At 36.6% G+C, this 24,315-nt stretch overlaps 1 protein-coding gene and 1 long non-coding RNA gene across 6 annotated transcripts in view; one reads left to right on the top strand and one right to left on the bottom strand.

Moving 5' to 3' along the window:
* Nucleotides 1-24,315, top strand: part of LOC133530658 (uncharacterized) — a 231,863-nt gene that overhangs the window by 187,550 nt on the left and 19,998 nt on the right. The gene's annotated exons all lie outside the window — the stretch shown is intronic.
* Nucleotides 22,252-24,315, bottom strand: part of LOC133530611 (forkhead box protein P1) — a 92,248-nt gene continuing 90,184 nt past the window's right edge. For all 5 annotated transcript variants that reach the window (XM_061868600.1, XM_061868601.1, XM_061868603.1 and 2 more), the window contains one exon: nucleotides 22,252-24,140. In XM_061868600.1, the coding sequence (XP_061724584.1) occupies nucleotides 23,980-24,140 (161 nt within the window). In that variant the 3' untranslated portion in view covers nucleotides 22,252-23,979. The remainder of the gene's footprint in view (nucleotides 24,141-24,315) is intronic.

The raw sequence follows: 24,315 nt of genomic DNA, 5'->3' as shown, positions 1-24,315 counted from the left end.
TGAAAATATTCATGGGAGCACTGTCGGTGCGGCTGGTCGACACCACAGGGGACCCCATGGCTGGCGCCTACCTCTCCCAACGTATTTCCCTTGCGATACAGAGAGGTAACGTCGCCAGTGTCATGGGATCCATGCTGCAGGCTGACCCGTTAGAAGGGGTATTCTCTTTGTAATTGGTTCTTGTTTTTTATAGTTTTAGATTTTATTTTATATCTAGGTTTAACTTTAGTCTTCATTATGTGATATTATATTTTATTTAATTAGTAAAAAAAAAATAGAAGTAGGAATTTTTGACGCATAAGTTTGGATAGACTTTTAATAAAGTTAGGCTGATGGATTTGATGAAAACCATTAGATAGGGAAATATAAATAATTTTTTCAAGGCCAAAACGCTTTACATGCAAGTAGTAAATGAAGAAATAGGCAAAAAGATGAAAAGCAAACTAACAACACATTATAACACCAGTGGCTTTCGCTGTAGACCTCGCAAACCCCCATGGCTCCGCCATTTTGAAAACTTTACCAAAAAAGAATGAATGAAAACAAAAATTTGATCATCGAACCTGCTCACAAAATTTCACGAAATTCAGTTGAGAATTGAGACCTGTAGAGGAAAATAAACATTTTTGCCCCTAACGCTTCGGTCAATAACATATCCACAAAACGGTCCGGACTCAGCATGGCGTGGTGCTAGCTTGGTGCTAACGCTGGTCTTCCGTCAGGGTGATAGGTGAGTACATCACTCAATATCAATATCGCAAATATTAATCGATGTACTGTATCTTCGATTACTGTCGATATATATGTAGAGTACCTAATCCGTTAGGCCGCCTTCAAAGTCCATTTTTTAGGGTTCCGTAGTCAACTAGGAACCCTCATAGCCATGTCCGTCTGTCTGTCTGTCCGAGGCTTTGCCCCGTAGTAGTTAGTGCTAGAAAGCTGAAATTTGGCATGGATATATAAATCAATAAAGCCGACAAAGTCGTAGATTTTTTTTTTGTGTCCCTCTCCTACACGTAAAGTGGGGGTGAATTTTCAACCCTACAGTGTGGGGTATCGTTGGAATGGTCTTTCTTAATAAAAGGAAATTAATAGGGGTCTTCAACAAACATTTTTTGATAAAGTGAATATATTCGGAGATAATCGCTCCGAAAGAAAAAAAAAGCGGCCAAGTGCGAGTCGGACTCGCCCATGAAGGGTTCCGTACCATTTATGACGTATTAAAAAAACTACTTACTAGATCTGGTTCAAACCAATTTTCGTTGGAAGTTTGCATGGTAATGTATATCATATATTTTTTTTAGATTTTTCATTCCGTTATTTTAGAAGTTACAGGGGGGGGGACACACTTTTTTTCATTTTGGAAGTGTCTCTCGCGCAAACTATTCAGTTTAGAAAAAAATGATATTAAAAACCTAAATATCATTTTTGAAGACCTATCCTTAGATACCCACACGTATGGGTTTGATGAAAAAAATTTTTTTTTTTAATTTTTATGACGTATTACAAAAAAACTACTTACTAGATCTCGTTCGAACCAATTTTCGGTGGAAGTTTGCATGGCAATGTATATCATATATTTTTTTTTAGATTTTTCATTCTGTTATTTTAGAAGTTACGGGGGGGGGGGGGACACACTTTTTACCACTTTGGAAGTGTCTCTCGCGCAAACTATTCAGTTTAGAAAAAAATGATATTAGAAACCTCAATATCATTTTTAAAGACCTATCCATAGATCCCACACGTATGGGTTTGATGAAAAAAGATTTTTTGAGTTTCAGTTCTAAGTATGGGGAACCCCCAAAATTTATTGTTTTTTTTCTATTTTTGTGTAAACATCATAATGCGGTTCATAGAATACATCTACTTACCAAGTTTGAACAGTATAGCTTTTATAGTTTCGGAAAAAAGTGGCTGTGACAGAATCGGACAGACAGACGGACATGACGAATCTATAAGGGTTCCGTTTTTTGCCATTTGGCTACGGAACCCTAAAAATGTGTCCCCCCCACCCCTCTAACTTTTGAACCATAGGTCCAAAAAATATGAAAAAAATCGTGGAAGTAGAGCTTAAGAAATGCATTAAATGAAAACTATAGCGGACATGATCAGTTTAGCTGTTTTTGAGTTATCGCAAAAAGTTTCCCCTTCATAGTAAAAAGACTTATTTACTTTAATTAGGTACTGATTATGCAAATTTGCCTATTTGTTTAACTCGGGTGAAAGCTACCGTTTCATCCCTTGGTTAACAATTTACTATACCTACTTTAAGCTCCAGTTTAGCTTATTGTGGCGGAAGAGTATTTTAATATTGCAAACAAAATGTCATAAAATAAAACAAATGAAGACAAAAAAAGCAATAGTACATGGCTGTTATAATAGCGGGAGTGATAAAAAGTATAAGTTTGAAAAAGGAAGAAAGTGCACGCGCAGCATGCACTTATGGATGACACGTGTGACGAGATGCAGTGAGCCACGCACCAGTGCAAGATATAATAATTAATTAATATTAATTTTACACGTTATTATTTACTTAAGCTTTCTTTACCTTTTGAACGCCAAGGTAACTACGCCCATAACGCCATGAAGACTTATAAAAGTAAGTGTTATGGCGTAAGTTACCAAAGTAACCTCAACACTTTCAAATAAGTTTTACATTGTGTGAGTGACGATTATGTGTTTGACGTAAAGTGTTCAAATGGTCAATCACGTATTACTAATGTTTTAAATTATATTTAAACTTTCGACGGCGGCATTGTCTTCAGCATAATGTTGTAATTGGTGATTATTCCTCCGAGACCACCGGGAAAATGTAGTCCTAGAAAGCTTAAAAAAGCGGCCAAGTGCGAGTCGGACTCGCCCATGAAGGGTTCCGTACCATTTATGACGTATTAAAAAAACTACTTACTAGATCTGGTTCAAACCAATTTTCGTTGGAAGTTTGCATGGTAATGTATATCATATATTTTTTTTAGATTTTTCATTCCGTTATTTTAGAAGTTACAGGGGGGGGGACACACTTTTTTTCACTTTGGAAGTGTCTCTCGCGCAAACTATTCAGTTTAGAAAAAAATGATATTAGAAACCTAAATATCATTTTTAAAGACCTATCCTTAGATACCCCACACGTATGGGTTTGATGAAAAAAATTTTTTTTTTTAAATTTTTATGACGTATTAAAAAAAGACTACTTACTAGATCTCGTTCGAACCAATTTTCGGTGGAAGTTTGCATGGTAATGTATATCATATATTTTTTTTAGATTTTTCATTCCGTTATTTTAGAAGTTACAGGGGGGGGACACACTTTTTTTCACTTTGGAAGTGTCTCTCGCGCAAACTATTCAGTTTAGAAAAAAATGATATTAGAAACCTAAATATCATTTTTGAAGACCTATCCTTAGATACCCCACACGTATGGGTTTGATGAAAAAAATTTTTTTTTTTTAATTTTTATGACGTATTAAAAAAAGACTACTTACTAGATCTCGTTCGAACCAATTTTCGGTGGAAGTTTGCATGGCAATGTATATCATATATTTTTTTTAGATTTTTCATTCTGTTATTTAAGAAGTTACGGGGGGGGGGGACACACTTTTTACCACTTTGGAAGTGTCTCTCGCGCAAACTATTCAGTTTAGAAAAAAATGATATTAGAAACCTCAATATCATTTTTAAAGACCTATCCATAGATACCCCACACGTATGGGTTTGATGAAAAAAGATTTTTTGAGTTTCAGTTCTAAGTATGGGCAACCCCTAAAATTTATTGTTTTTTTTCTATTTTTGTGTAAACATCATAATGCGGTTCATAGAATACATCTACTTACCAAGTTTGAACAGTATAGCTTTTATAGTTTCGGAAAAAAGTGGCTGTGACAGAATCGGACAGACAGACGGACATGACGAATCTATAAGGGTTCCGTTTTTTGCCATTTGGCTACGGAACCCTAAAAAGTTACCTACTAGTAACACATCTGCTTTAGAAGTCGGATAAAATGTAAAGATAAAGATAATTTATTTTGCATTAAACCTTACTGGGTACAAGGTCATAGGTATATATAGTGGTAATTTTACATGCTTAACCTAATTTGGTATGCAATGTGTTTAGCTAATTAAAGTAAATCGACACGGGGCATGTAATGACATTCACAAGTGTGTCACAATTTACTCATATTTTAAAAGAAGAAACTATATTTAAATAGCCATTTTACGCAAGAATAGCTTTCATCCTTGAACAATGTGTGCCACGAGGATTAAACTAACACAAATATAAATGCTTCCAAAATGAAATAATTATTTATCTTGATCAAAAAGTCCAGTTTATGTAAGAAAGTTAACACTTTTACGTCCTTTTATATTTAAAATTAAAGTAATCGTAACTTGTAATGCGCGCGATCATATTGAACAAGTTTTTATTTTCATAATTATTCTATTTTACACTCTATGCCGTTAAAATAAAGTTGAAAACCGTATAAATTTAAACGTTTTTATAACAAGCCTTACGTATTTATAAACCGTATTACAATAGCATTACGGTCTATAATGTTATGTGTTTTGCTTATGTTTTAAACCTTTAATGGTAAAAAGTCATAAGTGACTTGTGTTTCTTAATAAGTAAAGCTCTTTATTGGTTTAAATGTTGTGTTTGATGCATTATTACAATAACACTCATTACGTAGAAGCGGTTAATTTATTTATGTTTTAAGCGTTGATCACTTTACGGTAGCTGAGTGATTCAAGCTTTCAGAGGGTCGTAGGTTCGAGCCTAGTGTACCTAAGTGTACATTTTATTAATTATTAATAAGTATAAAAGGTAAAGTAGTAGTAGTAAGGATGCGGTGGCTCAGTCATCTAGAACGAATGGGAGGGATAGAAAAGAGCGCAGCGTTTGAGGGAAAACCGACAGCACACGCACCGTCCGGCCGGTCAACCTATTTAGGTAGGTGGATGTGGTGGAAACTTTGGGTCGCTGCGCCAGAGGAGTAAGTAAGTATTACTACTTACTCCTCTGAGTGTGTCTTGGCCTCCAACACGACTGCTCGCCACTGACCCCGGTCCTATGCAGTTTCCCGCTAGTCTTCAACCTGGAGCTCGCGCAGATCCGGGTCCACCACATCCGCCCATCGATACCTAGGTCAACCGCCCAAAACGTCGAAGTAAGTTAGTAATAACTATGAGAAATTAACCCTGTCTGTCTGTCCGTTATCTCTTCATGCCAGAACCGCTGAAAGGTATGGAGACATTTTGAGGACCGGGGAAGGACATAGGATTGTTTTAAAAGGAAGGACGGCCGCTTTTCCATGCAAACGTAGTCCCCATTTTTCTCCCTGGGTATATTTTTTAAATGTATGATAGGCACTATAGGCAGGTGTTTGACCACGATCTCACCTGATGGTAAGTGATGATGCGGTCTACGGTGGAGCACGCTTACCTATGAGAGACCTATTTACTCTAGCCTTGAAAAGACACAGATTGTACTCATGCCGAAACACAGACTTGGGCAGGGCATTCCACTCCTTGGCAGTTCGCATAAGGAATGTTGAAGCAAAACGCTTCGTGCGTATTTATGGAATACCTACCATGAAGCGATGCCGAAGTGCCGATTGTCTAGTAGTCCGATGATGAAATGGGGACGGAGGAATAAGGTTGTGCAGTCCCTCGGCACACTCTCCGGAATGTATCCTGTAAAAGATCGTTAGGCTGGCAGCCTTGCAACGATGCTCCAGACTTTGAAGTCGAGCATTCGTCAGATCGTCGTCATTAATGGTTCTCTTAGCCCTCCTCTCGACTGACTCGAGCGCATCAAGCTGGTATTTTGCTGAACCATCCCACAGATATAAACAGTATTCCAAACACGATCGGATTGTTACATAATTTGATGTATATTAACAATAGCTATACTTTTGACTTTTTTAGATTTTTGACTAATGTAAAAATTAGGAGCGAAAAATAGATTTCATGCAATTTTTAAATGCTCTTCACTCTTATTAATATTTAAAAAATATTGAAAAAAAAACAAACGTAGTAGTATAGCTGAGGTCTGACAGTACTGAGCTGAGGTACGAGTATAAACAAATTGTGTCAAAATATTTCCAATAATATGAATATTTTGTATTGACATTGTTTTATTTTCATACTTTTTACTATTGTGATATTTCGATGCTTTTTTTTCATTTATTTCTATTTGCATTGTTTTGTTTTATTGTATAATCATTTTAATTATAATTTTATTTCATATTCTGATGTTCGATCCTGATTCTAAAATAAAAAACTCCAAATATTCTTTGAAAAGTAACATGTTTCTCTTATGCCTACCGATGATAGCTAATGATTTATTAACAGAACAGTTTGTATCTAGGCCACAAGATGAGCATGAAATGCTTACACTTGTCCTAGCCGCAGCGGTGCTCAAACTTCAACGTTTAATTTAACAAACATTGTTTTTTTTTTTACATTTTATTTACAATTTTTTTACATTTAATTTGACGACCAGTCTGGCCTAGTGGTGCCTATGAAGCCGATGGTCCCGGGTTCAAATCCTGGTAAGGGCATTTATTCGTGTGATGAGCATGGATATTTGTTCCTGAGTCATGGGTGTTTTCTATGTATTTATAAATATTTATATATTATATATATCGTTGTCTAAGTACCCTCAACACAAGCCTTGTTGAGCTTACTGTGGGAGTTAGTCAATTTGTGTAATAATGTCCTATAATATTTATTTAATAACAATATACATAATGGATATATACCGAGGATTACTATAACTAGCTTAAATCTAAAATAGGCCCTTGAGGCACTGTTCAACCTTTCCATTATTTTTAAATTGTAAATTATCGTGGAATAATAGGTACCTATTGATGATATTGTAAAACAAACAACAAAAATATTTTTTTGCATCTGCATGTAGGTATTTGTCTATTTAAATATTAAACCATACACGGCACCATTCTTACCGTTAGTTTTGTGGGACAAGCTAATTTCGGACCAGGCACAAATGGGTTGCTATCACAGTATACAAATAGCTAGTCTACTAAAGGTCTTCCATTCTATTTAGTTCCAACTAGCTTTCGGAAAAAAATCTGACATGAAACGTATCTATTACAATTTCAACTTTCATATTTTGAATATAATACAGATTATCCTTTATAATTTCCGGGATTCTGACGACCTTACTCAATATAACTACATACAACACTATGTCGAGAGAAAGTTAAAGATTGAGACACAGTGATCATCGCGGTGGTACACCGAATTAACACTCGTGCGCACCGCAGGATACCAACTGCGGCCCGCTGTATTTTTGAAACGGGAGCGCTTTTTTATATGATTTGTAATATATTTTATTTTATTTTATTGATTCAAAAAATGTACACAGAATTACAGCGAACTAATACACTGTGAAATTTATAATAGACAGTATTTATACAACCTTGGTACATGATACAGTCTAGAAAGGAAAAACAGAAGAAATGTAAGAAAGAAGACTAATAAGTACAAGACAGAAGATTCTCGCTTATCATCGTCTCACAGAACTTCATACATTCTTTACACAGATCCATCTAACTATTTGCAAATACATCACATTCCGGTGCTGATGCGAGGAGCGCGTTAATATAGTTGTAGAGCGCGGACAAGTGGTGATTTGCCATGGGACATAGTGCGTGTTTTAGACACTGCTAATAGGTGACGACTGCGTGGTCGGAAATTAAATTTGGCCTTAGCCACCGATGGAACCAACAGGCGTACGAGCTGTGCAACCAGTTCAGGGCAGTCCGAGTTCCCCCGTAAGACATTACATACAGTAGTCAATAGCCCGTAGTTACGCCTCACCTCTAAGGAATTAAACCCTAAAACGCCAAGCAGGAACTTTGATGGGTACAAATATGGGTAATACCCGTAAACATTTTTGTATAAGAATCGTAGAAAGGCTTTCTGGATTTTTTCCAGAAGCAAGACGTACTTTTCCTCATGCGGGTTCCAAACGATCGATGCGGCTTCAAGTTTACTCCGGACTAACGCAGTGTACACTAATTTAATAGTCCTGACGTCATCGAAATCTCGCGCGTTCCGAACCACAAACCCTAACCTTCGATAGCAGTTAGTAGCCAACGCTTTCTTGTGCTCATGAAAGTTAAGCTGTGTGTCGAAGATGACACCCAAGTCGCGTATAGACTCGACACGAGTAATGGGATCAGAACCGAGCAAGTATTGAGCGAATATGGGACTATTGGCACGGCTAAAAGTCAGCACTGAGCACTTTGATTTGTTGAAAAGGATATGGGACATGCGCTCGCATCGACGGCCGGACGCAACTGAGGCGCGCGCAGGCGGCGCGCACGTATTTATGCAGCGGTTGGAGCGAGATGGAAGACAGGGCGTGCTACTCTCGCAAGCGACATTCTCTGCGGTAGTCCTGAATTGCTGTATTTTCTACTACCCACTTCATGCAACCGGCGATTGTGAGCGGGATAGAAGATATGCCATCGCACTCCAGAGAGGTGCGATTTACCTTTCTATTTTTTCGTAGGTTTAGGAATAGTATATAAGACGACGATACGTTTTAATAAATGTTCATTATTTAAACTGACTATACCGCTGTTTACACTTGACTCCTCCTGCCTGGACCCCCATATTTGGATCACGTCGGGGTCACCAAATCTCTCGGGGATCTTCGGGACATCGCGCCGCATCACACCACCAGACCTCCGGAGAGGTGGGCTCGGGACTTGCCCCGAGCCCTTCTACACCAGCAGTAGCTGACCAGCACTGCACACCACACCACAATCGGATACAACACGCCACACACGCCAGCTAAGCTGCCGGTCGCCTTCTCCGCGGCTCCATAACCTGGCCCCGCTCAAACGGTATCACCAGGTTAGGGGCCGTGGGGTTGGATAAACGATCGGTAGCGAAGAGCTGGCCCACACCAGCAACCCACACCGTCCCCAAAATGACGGCCACTCGACCACCCCACCAGTCGGTGGGGAAGCGACCCGCGACAGCCGCCGCAGCCATTGTGCGGTAGCGGCCCCTCATACCCCCCTGACGGGGGGTATCGACAGATTACTCGACTCGACTCGCGCGCCTCAGTTGCGTCCGGCCGTCGATGCGAGCGCATGTCCCATAGCGAGCTTGTTGTTAATGCTCCACTGATGAATGCGATCAATATCCTCCTGCAAAGATACACAGTCGGACAACTGCTGCACACCATAAATGAGCTTTAGGTCTTCAGCATATAATAAACATCTGGCGTGCTTAGGGACTGCAGCTAAGCCAGTTCATCATTAAGGCAAAGAGAAACGGACCTAAAATCGAACCCTGAATGACTCCGGAACGTGTGTGGTAGGATTTCGATACGAAGCATCCGTGCTGCACGTACTGCTGTCTGCACGATAACTGGCGAACCACCGGAGCAGCTTCGGCGAGAAGCCAACACTACATAGCTTGCTCAACAGTATGTCGTTATCCACGCGATCGAAAGCTTTCTTGAAGTCAAAGTACAGCACGTCAACTTGTATTCCCTTATCTTAATGCTCAGACTGAGTCAACCAGAGTTAATAGGTTCGTCTCGCTCGACAGATCGCTTTGGCCTGAAACCGTGCTGAGTATCGCAGAGGTAAGGTTTTACTTGAGAAGCTACAAGTCTATTTACGATTGACTCAAACACACACACATATATGATTATTTATAAATACTTATACCGGGTGTTTCGTGTAACACGAGCAAATAATTAAACCATATATTGTACCCCTAAAACGATATAACTTTTGATTAACAACTTTTAAAAATTATGAAATCTTTAGATTTTTTATTATTCATACAAATTATAGTACATTGTGCAACCCCCCTCGTAAGTGAAATTTTGGATACGAGGCTGATAATTAGCCGCAGGCTGGAGGGAGCCCCCATAATTTATCATAGCGGCCCGCAGTTGATGCCTCATAGGCAATACAGCACATGTCTCTACAGAAATAAATACAAGTAATTGTGCACACGCCCAACTCGTGGCAAAAAAAAATATTTATAAATAAACCCCTTTGAGCAGCCCTACATCTTTTTTAATTGTTTACGAATGCGTTTTAAAGATGGTTTGTTTAGATAAAGTCGATATGAAGATATTGAAGTTTGTTTTATATACACATAATTTAAGGTAGGGTAAAGGCACCTATTACCGTGGTAGTTAAGAAACTTTTCAAAAGAGATCCAAAAATTAAGGGTATCAATGCTGTCTAACAGCCAGGAATATTTTTTTTTCATCAGAGCATTTAATGAACTTTCCGTTTCACACGTTTTTGGATTCATTTTGGGTTATTATATGTATTAAAATATTTTTGAAGCCAAAATGACCAAATCTTCTATTACCGTGGCAAGGGCCAGGCTGTGATTCTATTATCGCGAATTGAGCTTTCATTACCGAGGGTACAATTGGCATGATTTTTCTGCACTCGTTAATAGAAACCAAACTCAAAATTCGAAACCTAATACCGAGGGTTAAAACAATAATAACGACGTGGGTTCTGTATATTATTTTTGTGTCATTAAGTTTAATAATATATATATAACACAAAAATAAAAAATAAAACTATAGGAGTATGTTTAAAAATAAGAGATATATTCGAAGAGATTATAATTACACTTTGGCACAATCAAATACTATTAAATAGTTAACTTACCAAGTACCCACGAGTACCTGTATAACAAGTTATAAGTTGAATGTTTTACATGTAAAACAACAAAAATTATTGTTAGTAAAGTTTTACTAAGGACGTATATGACAAATAGGCCTGCCTGTTATTAAATAAAGTAATTTTTAAATGCTATAAAGATTGATAAGAATGTGTCTTACTGACAATTAGCTGCACAAAAAAAAACAAGTAAGTAACATTTTCTCATAAGGCACAGCGTAAATTATAGTCAAAATTTTATAAGCTGGACGTTTACTACCTGTTGAAAGTTTACCACAGTGAAATGGTAAACGTCCACCTCATAAAATTTCGACTATATATAAAAACATGAAAATTTTTAATTCTAATATTTTTGATAAGGTAATTAAGTTAAATAAAGTCTCTCACATATTGTGTGTTATAATTTACCCGTTTATAATTAACTAATCACAGTACTTTTCTTATTGCTGATTCTTATAGCTAAAAAAATCATGTCTGAGATTTTGGACTACTGTATAAATAAAATTATATAAAAAAAAAAATAATCGGAACTGTCCGGCAGTTGGGTACCCTTCCTTGTCAAAGTAATAACTGAATCAGAAAACAGAAGAATTTAAATCTGATAATGATAACTGAAGTCTAAATTTTATCAACGAAATCTGTACTTGCGGTACCCTAAATGCGATATTTCAATACAATACCAAATAGTCACTCGGTAATAGATAACTCTTTAAGAGCCTATTACCGACCCATTCGATATTTCTCTGGGTCGGTAATAGATTTCTATACATTCTATTACCGAGGGTAATCTGATCATACCATCGGTAATAGGCTTAATTTGGAGTTTAATTAAACCTAATTCCGACCCATAAAAAGAATAAAACACAGATGGTTTTTCAAATCAAATCAAACACGTATATTACAAGCTTCTTGTAAAGACAAAATCACATAACTGGCAAGTAAATTTTAGGTTTTAACTCAAAATAAAAAAAAGTTGACAGATTAAGGGTTCCCATAGAAACAAGGAAATCGGTGCTGAAGTTTTTGTCAAAATTTAAGGGTTAGTTGAATACTTTCCATACCACGGAAATAGCTCTTTAATAGCGTGAATAGATCAAGATTGGAATAAATAAAAGAAATTATAAAATTGATAATTTGTACCAAAACTAAAGAGTAAATAACAAAAATACCACTTTTTTTATTACCGTGGCATACCACGGAATTACTTACCACAGAAATAATTGGCGCCTATCACCGCTGTATTTTATTTTCAATTTTAAACGAATTTCCCGGTCAAAAACTAAGTTAAAAGTAATTCGAAATCGTGTAGAAAACAATACACAACCTCTTAAAAGGCATTGCACTAGTTTATTTGCCATAACTATTACGTAAAACACTAAGTAAGATTGGAGTGCATTTACCTGTGGTGTCACGCGTCTGTATGGAACAACCGGTTCTTGCGCCGCCGTCGCACAAACTGACGAATCGCGAGTTTTTTGTTACACTCACACAAATGCACACTAATGGGCACGATAGACCAATGAATGAGCTTGTTTTGTGTATGCTTTATTTCTTAGGGAATAGATCTATTTGCTTGCAAAATGAGTATTTGTAAACACCGCGGTGTTAGACGTCGATTTTGATACCCGCGTTAATAGCCGCCGTTACCCTAGTCGCTTTCTTTGAGCAACATGTGTGGAAAAAGTACTTATACATTTTGAGAGGTAGCATTTCACCCAATTTTAGTACAAAGTAAGGGCTTTTTAGGATTTCGTAGTCACCTAGAAACCCTTATAGTTTCGCCATGTCCGTCTGTCCGTCCATCCTCGGCTTTACTCCGGTACCTCCCTCCGGTCGGAAAGCGTCAACTTTCAACCCGCTGTGGCTAAACGAAGTTGCCGTAATTGAGCAAAATTTCTTTATTTACTTATGATCAGTTCTTGTTTTAATTACGCAATGAGTTCGAGTGTAGCTGTTGCAAGAATTTCACACTTTCCTCCGTGGAGGCGGGATATCAACGGTAAAAAAACCGGCCAAGTGCATGTCGGAGTCGCCCATGAAGGGCTCCGTACCATTTATGACGTATTAAAAAAAAACTACTTACTAGATCTCGTTCAAACTAATTTTCGGTGGAAGTTTGCATGGTAATGTACATTCATATATTTTTGTTAGTTTTATCATTTTGTTATTTTAGAAGTTACACACAGTTTAGAAAAAAATGATATTAGAAACCTCAATATCATTTTTGAAGACCTATCCATAGATAACCCACACATCTTAATGCGGTTCACAGAATACATCTACTTAGTCTACTTACCAAGTTTCAACAGTGTAATTCTTATAAGTAGTTTCGGAAAAAAGTGGCTGTGACATAAACGGACAGACAGACAGACATGACGAATCCATAAGGGTTCCGTTTTTGCCAAGTTTAGGCCAAGTGCGTGTCGGACCACGTATGGAGGGCTATGTACCTTCAAACGATACATAAAGCCATACAAGCATATGGGTACCTAGTACAGTCAGAATCAGATCAAAAGTAGCGGATCAAATAACGCTTCATAAAGTATCTATTCTGTAACAGGTTAACAAAAAGTGACGTCTTTAATATAGAACAAGTAAGACAATAAAATATATACTTTTGAACGTAGATTTTACAAATTTTTGTCTATATTTGGAAAAGTTATCCGGGATGTCAGATACTTTTGGTGCGTTGTTTCATCCGTTAGTATTGATGCTGACTGTACCTACCTAAACGCTTGCGGCATTGACGTCTCTTAAAAAAATACTCATTAATGGCTGTAGGGCTAAGATGGTCGGCTTTATCATTTGTCACCATGCCTGTCACGTTCTAACAAGTATGTAAGCGCGAAAGTGACGGGCATAGTGACAAGTGATAAAAATGGAAACATGCTGCCATCGCTGAACCGATATTATACGAAATAATTTGCGACGATACAACCGGCTGATGTTTTTTTTTTAAGTCACAATAGCATTAACATTATTATCTGAAAGTTTCAATCGGGATGCAATTAAAAAAAAAAAGATTTTCTGTAATTTTGTAATATAATGTACCTACAAGTAATTATGGTTGTGGAAGAGCGGGACGTCTCAACACAGGCTTTGTAAGCCTAAAGAGAGGCCCCAGCAAATGCTTACTAATCAGTGCCGGATTAAGACATTTTGGTGCCCTAAGCATTTCTAGACCATGGTGCCCCCTCATCAAGATTACATTGAATTTTATTGGTAAATTGAGTGACATTGATTGCCGCATTACTGCTGAGAATACAATTTTCAATCCGTCACATCATTTTGTCACGGAAATTGACAGTACTGCAGCAGTAATGTTCCAAGAGTAGGTAAGGTCAAGTGTAAGCAAATTCGAAGACCGTGTTTCGCATAAGTCCGGAGGCCAAGCCAACCATTTTCCAAGTGTAAGCGAAGACGTAAGACATAGGCCGTACTCCGCACAGAGTTTTGCAACCTCTAGAGCTTTCCTGCGAAGCTCATTCATGTGAGGGCAAAGGCCGAGCTTCAGTAGGGGCTTAGCCATTGGCCATTGGTTCTTGTCAGAACCAGTACCAATGGCCAAAAATATCTTAAATAGCAAATTTTTGTTTATGAATACGGGACTTAATAGGGTAAGTTTCAAAATGACGTCTGACCAGAAGACGTTTCAAGGACGGCGTTGTCCCCATGGTCTCGGAGAAAACTGTGTAAAGTCGACATCATTATTTTGACGTTGGTCGTAATTTTAGAACTTAATCAAACGGGATTAAGTCTCGTTTTCTTAAATAATAATGTGTCACAATTAGGCCAAAACAATTAGATTTTTCCGACCTAAAAATATGTGTAATCCGAGTTTACTCCATTCCAGGAGGTGTGCATAAATGTTTCCTCTTTTTCAGTTTTTTTTGCTTGTAAATCCAAAACGGTACGGCGGACGGAAAATTTGCTCTAATTACGAGTATTATTAAAATTGATATCTGAGGATCCGAAATGTAATTTAACTATGTTCTTGCAATAAAATATATTGATTGATTTAAGGTACCTTAATATGTATTCGTAGTAAATTGTAAAAAAGGTAGTAATTTTTTATTTTTGGTAAAATTATGTTAATTATCCTAAAACGCATTCTTAGCTACCAGTGTCTGATCCACCAAGTCCTATTGTAATTGATAGTGGGTTCCTTCTAAATCGAGTGGTTTGGCAATTCAAAGGAAAAAAATATCTCCTAAGGATCCCAAAATGTATGCACACCTCCTGGGATAGAGCAAACTCGGATTACACGCATTTAGGACCAAATAAATGTATTAAAACAATTTCCAGCTTGCTGGGAATTAATTCCTCAAAACGCTATTTTTGGATCTAATTTGATTGGCCTAAATCGTGAAGGTTTAAATCAGTGTTTTTAAAGGCAAAGTCTAAGGCTGAATGCGCGGAGAGTTCAATCGGCGCTTACAGATGGGGCCAAAGGTCGAGCTGGAAGAAAACAAGGCTTGAATTTGACCAATGGCGAGGTATGAATAGCTGGACGTCCGGAGCATCTGATCGCGGCGCGATATCATATTACAACCAATGGCGAGGTGTGAGCAAGGCAGCCCAGCTGCGAAAGAGGACAGCATAGATTTGGATCCATGGCCAAGCGAAAGTGAGGCAGTTTGCATAAAGTAGAAGGCCTGGCGTCGCATAAGACCTAACGCCGAACTGCAAAAGAGTGGCTTGAAACCGAACCTATGTAATCACGGTCCTCCTACTGCTCGGCCTTTGGCTTAACTCAAAAGCGCAACTTGATAAGATGCTTTTGTTTTTCGGCCTTCGCAGGGCCCTTTATTACACTTTGACAATTAGGTCGCAGGATCGCGGCTCTGCAGCAACTCGGCCTGGCCGATACATCTGGTGTACAAGAGAGCAAAATACGCTACAAAATCGGTATTCTACGTCGCGAAAATCGGTTAGCCACAAGCCCGATGGCAAAATTTTTTGGCCATGAGCTTTGATGGCCTTTGCGTAAGGTTGGAGATGTACTTACGTGTCCTCACTCCCTTACGACCCTTCGTTATTAGATGGGTACTTTCACACGTATCAAAAAGTTTCGTGTACATAAGTACTACACTACGACTGCGATGCTGATGCAGCCTGCGCGTTTTTTTTCCTACGATTTTGGTGCCCCCCTACACGTGGTGCCCTAAGCAAGTGCTTATTTTGCTTAATGGTTAATCCGGCACTGTTACTAATATGTCTGTAAATAGATAATAAAGATATTTTTAATATTTTTTTTTTCAATTACCAATTTTTTATGCGTTTGGGTAGCTGTTAAAAGTGCAATTCGATTACACCAATTTGTCAATTTTTTTTCCAAAATTGGTAAAAAAGCAGGGTGATGAGATTGTAATTTTATTATTCTACGATATAAACACAAGCTTAATCATTGATTGACTTTTATAGAGCTATTATCGTCGATAAAAATACCTCATTTTCTTTTGTAAATTAAAGATTAAAAAAAGCTAATGGATTAATTAATAATTACAAATATAGTAATGCATAGTGAGGGCAGATAACGTGGCATTCTGGTAATATCATCGACGTGACACCGCTAGCTTGATTTATGATGGCAGCAAGTGCAATAGTGATGTGCCAAAAACGCGCAAGCATCGATATCGATATTACGCTTATTTAGTCACCTGCAATAATTTACGTGCTGAATATATAGGTCATACCGAGCAACTTTTACTATGGCGATTTACTACGCGATTTCGGGGTTGGTCCCATAGTAAAAGTTGCTCAGTATGACCTATATATTCACCCCGTAAATTATTGCAGGTGACTAACTAAACATCCTGTGTAATATTCAATTGTAAAATCTTATTATCGATATGGGTGGTATAGTGTCTTTCGTTAATATGAGGGTCACTTTTAAAGTAATTATTAATATAAATAAGAAACTTAAGAGAATTAATTAAATCTCCTCATCATCATCTCATGTGCTGTACTGTTACAGCAGCTGTCCATATAACATATAATAGGTACAACAATTAAAAAGATTTAACGGTCCAGATAAAAAATACACGAAGTAAACCGCATCGTCTCTTTAAAATTCTGTATTAAGAATTTTTATTAAAAAGATGATGTTTTAGGCTGGTCATTTTTGCGGTATAATATCTAAGTGTGCCCTACAAAGAGATAAAATTGTGTGTCGTAATCTTAAATTATGTTTTTGTGTAAACCTGTGAAATTATTATTAAAATTTATAAATCATCATCAAATTATTTTCTTCATTATATTGAGAGCTTGGTCAGTTTTTGTGACTACAATTTCAGTTTTTAATTCATATCATTTTTTTAATTATACATATAAATTGCTGCGAAATTTCTAATCGTTAAAAAATAACACCTGTTATTGCGTTTGCCCATCACTACGAACGCACTGACATGTGGCTCTTAATTATAACTCTTCTCGCCCTCAACTAAAACCACTGAACCGACAAAAAACCTAAAATAACCGTATTTTTAATCCAGATCTGGTTACTGAACTCGGACAAAAAACCAACACATGTCTAGGAATGGGTTAAATTCCTTTTTTTACCCGAAAGTGTCGTTCGATTCGAAATGGTAAGTTAGGGGTTTAATTTAGTATTTTCAAATGCGTTTTTATGTTGTTTTTTCGGGTTGTTTTTATGATTTTTTTTGTATTGAGAGATGAGTAATGGCAACACATGGCAATGATCGTGATTGTTGCCATATGAACCACGTGAGAATTGTTTTTTTGATTTAGTTTTAGATATCCTAGAACGTACATTTTTGGAGCGTACTCGCCTCGAAATAAATGTGACAGCGTCTGTGTCAGTCGGCCGAATTTTTTTTCGCTGACTAGTTTGCTGAATAAGCAGAGACGCTATTTGTTTTTTTTTTCATATTTTAGTGACATCTTCATTAATTTTATTATATATCTATCCTTTTCAAGTCACTTTCTTAAGAAGGCCTATGTACCTAACATGAAACCTACATAAAAAAAGTTAATAGTAGATGGTTAACCAAGGGAATAGTCCGAGGCTGAATGACGCCTTTCACCCGAGTTAAACACTCTACTTTTCATTTCGAGAAAGACGAGGAAAGTAAAATACATGCGAGTTTTTTAAAACATGACTAAAAAGTGAATTTTATTCCTAGTACACCATGTCATAATCGCACCAATATTGTTTCTGTTTAGCCAACAGTTGGTTGGTAGAAAATGCCAGCGGGCTTTGACCGCTAAAAACGTCAACTGACGCGCGTGGCTGCAGCCCAATATCAACCTTGGTGCATGACAATAAGGTTCACAATAATGCTCTACGCACGACAGGCGTGGAGTTCAAATGGTTTAAGCCTTAAGTCCGTATCACGAGGTCGGAATTTTTTTTTCTATTTATTTAGAAACAAACAGTCATACATAGTTTCTGATCTTATTCATTTTTAGGGTTCCGTAGCCAAATGGCAAAAAACGGAACCCTTATAGATTCGTAATGTCCGTCTGTCTGTCCGTTTGCTTGTATTATGGGTACTAGGCAACGATATACATATGTATATAGATAAATACATACTTATATTACTTATATACATAGAAAACACCCACGACTCAGGAAGAAATATCTGTGTTCATCACACAAATAAATGCCCTTTGCCGGGATTCGAACTGGCTTCATAGGCAGGGACACTACCACTGAAATTATGCTTCGTTATAAATCGCCTTACTTCTTATATATATTTGTCACTACCCACTAGACCAGGCCGGTTGCATTAAGCTCTAATTAAGCTTATTTATGTTGAAGTAACATCGTTATTCTGAATGACATGTTCTGGTCTGAAGATGGAGATCCGAGAGTCCCGAGACAACGCTACCTCAAAGACTTGAACTCGTTAGAAAGGTCTCATTGAGTAGTAGGTGACTGGATAAAGAAGACACTTTAGATATACGTACATGTAGCTGCCGTGCAGGTCAGGATCTCGACGACTCAAATTAAACTTCGATTCTTAGTGAAGTGTTATAATTTTCCAACGTACTGGGTACTGGTTACAAGGGTTTAATTGCCAAAACGGTTAAATGTAGAAAGTGGTTGGTTATTGATAGTATGGAAGATGATGAGAGAGTGTGCTTGCAATATTTGATCAGTACAAAATGTGGTTTAAATTTAGATGCTTCGAATTGATCGCGATACAGAATATCATTACAGGATGTCATTCCAGATCTAGAGCAGAGCCCAACTGGGGAAAACCGCAGCCAAATAACACTAGACCCTATTCATAGTGTTGTGTTCCTGTCGGTGAGTAAGGTTGCCAGAGCTCAACGCGGCGGGGGGGGGGCAGGTTTAGGGTCGGCAACACGCATGTAACTGCTTACCATCAGGCGGGCCGTATGCTTGTTTGCCACCGACGTAGTATAAATAAATAATAAATAAATATTATAGGACATTATTACACAAATTGACTAAGTCCCACAGTAAACTTTAAACACCTATCTTGACCATATAAGTCAGTAGGGATTTTTACTTATTTTGGCGTAGCCAATCAAATGAGTCAGCGACATTTGTTGCGCATGCGTGTTGCAACCGTTTTATCATAAGACGATATCCGTCTGGCATCTTGTGTCATATCCGTTCATGCTTTGAGGATATCATCACTTCATTAAAAATATTTCATGCAATTTTTGTTTCAAATGCTCGTTTGTATGTATAATAAATAATAATAAATAAATATTATATGAGAGAATGGACGAAGATCGGAACGTGAAAAGAGCGTACCTGGGTCGCCTAGCAGGAGGACGTCCTATCGGACGCCCTAGGTATCGCTGGAGCGACATGGTGGAGGCGGATCTGCGCGAGCTTCGAGTCGACAATTGGCGAGAGGTCGCACAGGACCGAGAAAAGTGGCGCTGTCTTGTGTCGGAGGCCAAGTCTCATTTTGGGTCGCTGAGCCAACGGAGTAAGTAAGTATATGATATTATTATACAAATTGACTAAGTCCCACAGTAAGCTCAATAAGGCTTGTGTTGAGGGTACTTAGACAACGATATATATAATATATATAAATATTTATAAATACTTAAATACATAGAAAACACCCATGACTCAGGAACAAATATCCATCTTCATCACACGAATACATGCCCTTACCAGGATTTGAACCCGGGACCATTAGCTTCGTAGGCAGGGTCACTACCCACTAGGCCAAACCGGTCGTCATTTTGTATGTATGTCTTCATAAATTTGCGAATTTTTCGACTTGTTGATTATGGTGTTTCAAACCTGTTTCAAATAACCTTTGTTATTTATTTTCAGACTGGGCACCCGCTTATTTTTTTATACTTATTATGCTGATAAAATACACCAAATTTTGTAAGTTTATCCCAATTACAAGGGGCTGCTCCACCACTTTGTTTTTTTTCATTTTGTATGAAATCCAAAAAAAGTATTTATTTTTGGATTTTCATTTAAGTATCTGATATTACACTATTTGAACATGTGATTTATTAGTTATGAAGTAAATAAACATTTTTATTTCTATTTTTTATAATTTTTCATAAATAAGTAAGATATTATGAATTTCAACAAAAAAAATCATAAAAAATTGAAGATGTTATTTTTTTGCTGAATAACTTATAAAGCACATTTTCCAATAATGTACAACTACTTCAATGAAATGAAATGAAATAATTAAAAATTAAAAATTTATACTTAATTTGAAAAATTTATATTTGAGACAAAGTTACAAAACCTGGCGTATTGTATCAACATAATAAGTGTAACAAAATTTGACAATCTCTCGTTTTTTGGAAATTGTTCTATGTCTGAAATCATACCATTTGTTGCGAATGCAACTTATTATTATATAAAAATCAATGCAGTAGCTAAACGCAGCCGTCGGGCTCGGCTAGTATTCGGAGGCTTTTTAAAAGCACCAATAGGAGCGCTCCACATAATCTGTATCGCGGCCAATTGGAAGCATTTAAATCTAAACCTTTTGTACTGATCAAATCAAATATTGCAAATCACTCTTTCATCATCCTCCATACTTTCAACACCCTCTTTTCTACATTGAACCGTTTTGACAAGAACCCTTGTACACCAGTACCCCTTTGGAAGATTATACTTCGCTTCATTATAAATCGAAGTTTTATTTAAGTCGTCGAGATCCTGACCTGCACGGCGGCTACACCATTATAGTATACTTTTTGTTTTGTAAAGCGCGAAGTAGGCTGAAACAGTAACTAGGATTTTTCTTTTTATATTTGTTCAGCACTAGCTTTTTTTTCTTTCGATTTTTTTTTGTTTTTTATGCTTAAATAAAACAAATGAAATAATTGTAATGATTTCGTTTAATACAACACTAATTAAGTATAATTTACAATGATCAATAAATGTAATTTATGCTAGGCCAGTACGGCCGGTGTTTCGGTACTTAGGATAAATTGAGAATCACACATACGTACATACTCGAAAATAGGGATAAAATAAAAATACCCTGCTGTCAACAATTAGATAAATGTATACTAGTATAAAAATAATGTAAAAAAGGCCGACGGTCATGTAGGTATACACAGATCACAACCGAGAAAATTGTGGAACGGATTTTAATTTAGCGAAAATCGTTGTAAAAATGTAATTCTCAATTTATTTCATGTTGTGTAATAAATAACAACAAATATCAATTCCTGTGAAATGAAAAAAGGGAGTGTCAATTTGACGCCAGTACTTAAAGACATTGACATTTAATTTACAATTTGTTAAAATTATTTTTCCTATCCGAATTTGTGAAATGTTACATATAGGTAAACATCTACTTTTATTCCTTTAACAGAGTAATATTATCCTTCTAATATCATAATGTATAAGTTAACGATATATCAGTAAAAAAACAATGAAAATGGTAATAATGAAAATATATATGAATATTTAAGTAGGTAGGTACATATACATACTATGTTAAAAAAATGCCAGTTTTTGTACTTGAATTGTACAATTTTTCTTAAGAGGGAAGAATAGCTTTGCTATCCTAACGAAATAACGGTACTTTTTCTATGAAATTCCAGTTCGGGCGAAAACGGTTGCCTCTAACAAATCACTTTGATTCTGATGTCGAAGGACGACCAGATTTTTTTATAAAAAAAAATCAGCCTATACACGTCCCACTACTGGGCACAGGCCTCCTCTCATGTGCGAGAGGGCTTGGGCTATAGTTCCCACGCTAGCCCAATGCGGATTGGGGACTTCACATACACCTTTGAATTTCTTCGCAGATGTATGCAGGTTTCCTCACGATGTTTTCCTTCACCGAAAAGCTAGTGGTAAATATCAAATAACATTTCGTACATAAGTTCCGAAAAACTCACTGGTTAAGATTTTTTGTTCTTCAATAAAAATTGTCCGCAGAATCTGATTTGCTGGTAAATTCTGCAACATTATTTAAGTATCGTTTTCCACGAATGTGTCATGATATCATCTAGTATTGGCGTCAAAAATAGATAGCACAACTGCCAGAACTATGTATTCAGTATGTATCTGAAAGTCAAATTATTAGGCATGCTGTACCCCCCTTTTACACAAATAAAAAATGTTTTTTTTGTACTTCACTGCTCTAAAAATGCATAAAAATATACAAACAAAATGTGTTTTTAAATGTGCCTGCATTTTTTTTACTACTTATTCAAGTTATTGCAAAATGGAATATACATTTTACATACACATCGAATTACAGTTCTAGATATTACAAGTAGGTATACATACTTAACCGTGATATGATTCAACCCTTCTTGAATTTATAAATAACTAGAGAAGGTATCTTTAGTATGATTTTTCACTGAAAGTTTGCGTCATTGCTCGAATTTAATTATATACTTAGGTTTTCAAATTAAAACGCTCATTAGGGCTTATTTATATACATGCGGAGTGGCATTTAATTTAAAGTAAAATCGCTTACGCTTATGAAAGCTCCTATACAAACCCATATTACAGAATTTTAAGCTCAACGCCCCGCGTGTGCATAAATGCAGCCTTAGAGACATGAATAAATAAGGAAGTATACAGTACTCTTATAAATAGTATATTTTTAATAAATCAAAGAGAATATGCAAAAATACAAAATGCATGAACACAACAGCGGAAACAAAATTTGTAATATAAGTGTCGAATTACAGTTTTTTTTACTACTAAAGTTTTTCTAAATTTTCTACAACATGAACGATTTAATATCCAATATTAAGGTATATTTAATAAGTAAACGTTTACACTCGTCTAGAATTACCATTTTTAACAATTTACAACTCATGACAATCATGATAAATATTTACAACCTAGCTCTTAGTCTATGAACTAAAAAACAATTCCTTGGAATAAAAGCAAGCACAAATGTACCGCGTGGTACAAAAATAAAACTTCAGATCATTTCCTTAAATTAACGTATGATTAAATCAATTCCGTAGGTACAACAATATTTCGTAAAGCGATGAGCAAACACGGAAATAAAACTATTTAACTATTGATTTCGGCGGTAAAATACAGACGGGAAGCGCCAAAAAAAGTATTCGTCTTTTTTCGCAAAAATTGTTTTTCATTGGTCTATGTAAAACACAGAAAGAAGTAAGCCTTTATATCGAACCAAAACGCTTAGCGTTAATATTAAAACTTTATGTACCATTACGTTTTCCTAAACAGTCCAATACACCTACTTATTGTTCATATTATTTGTATATTACAAATAATGATTAAATATTTTTAAATATTGATATGGACCTTTTAAGGTTATTTTATCGTTGACTTTTTGATTATTTAGCGCAATTCGTTTCGTCTAGAATTTCCTAACACTTAACCTATAAATAGAGGACCTAATTTCTCAATTACCTTACCTAGAAACTTAAAAAATGTAAAAACTTAGCGGTGAAAAAAATATAAACTATAATACTTCAAAGCCCGTTAAAACCGGGTCGGTTTCAAAATTAAACAAAAAATATTTGGTTACTTTCTAACTCGTAAAAACCTCCCGAGATCTTTAAATATAAAAATCCAACAATGAACACATACACGCAACCGCTATTAACTTGAAATAGATCTACACCCGTAAGTATAAAGTATTACATACTGTGATAATAATTCTAAACACTAGCCGGCAACCTAATTATTGCTTTCAAGAACTGCCGGCAACCAGAATTGTCCATCACTAGTTCTTGTCAACCTTCACTTTTTTTCTCTGTTCGTTGAGTGAGGTTTTTGGCCTTGGCCTTTACGTGTGGGACCGAAAGCCGGTACCAAAAATGTCCAGTCACTACTACTTGTCAACTTTTTTTTACTTGTCAGATCTCTGTTCGTTGAGTGAGAGGTTTTCGGCCTCGTCCTTTATGTGGGAGGCCGAGGGCCGGTACCGGTCCTCGGGGCGCGGGTAGTCGTCGTAGGGGCTGGTCTCGCCGGAGCGGTTGCTTGAGGACTCCTTTGTAGAGTTTGTGTAATCTGTAAATAAAATTCAATTTGTTTTAAATGGTAGAGAGTTATACGGTGTGTTATATACAATAATAAAATTAAAAAAGGAATGTCTACTCTCGTAAGTACGCGTATACTTGTAAAAGTAAAAATTCAAAAGCAATAAGAATGTCTTATGAGACTATGGCTTTGCCACCAACTGGTA

The sequence above is a fragment of the Cydia pomonella genome, chromosome 23 (assembly GCF_033807575.1).
Source record: "Cydia pomonella isolate Wapato2018A chromosome 23, ilCydPomo1, whole genome shotgun sequence".
Classification (NCBI taxonomy): domain Eukaryota; kingdom Metazoa; phylum Arthropoda; class Insecta; order Lepidoptera; family Tortricidae; genus Cydia; species Cydia pomonella.
The sequence above is the reverse complement of the archived record's forward strand: the minus strand, read 5'-3'. Positions and strand labels throughout refer to the sequence as shown.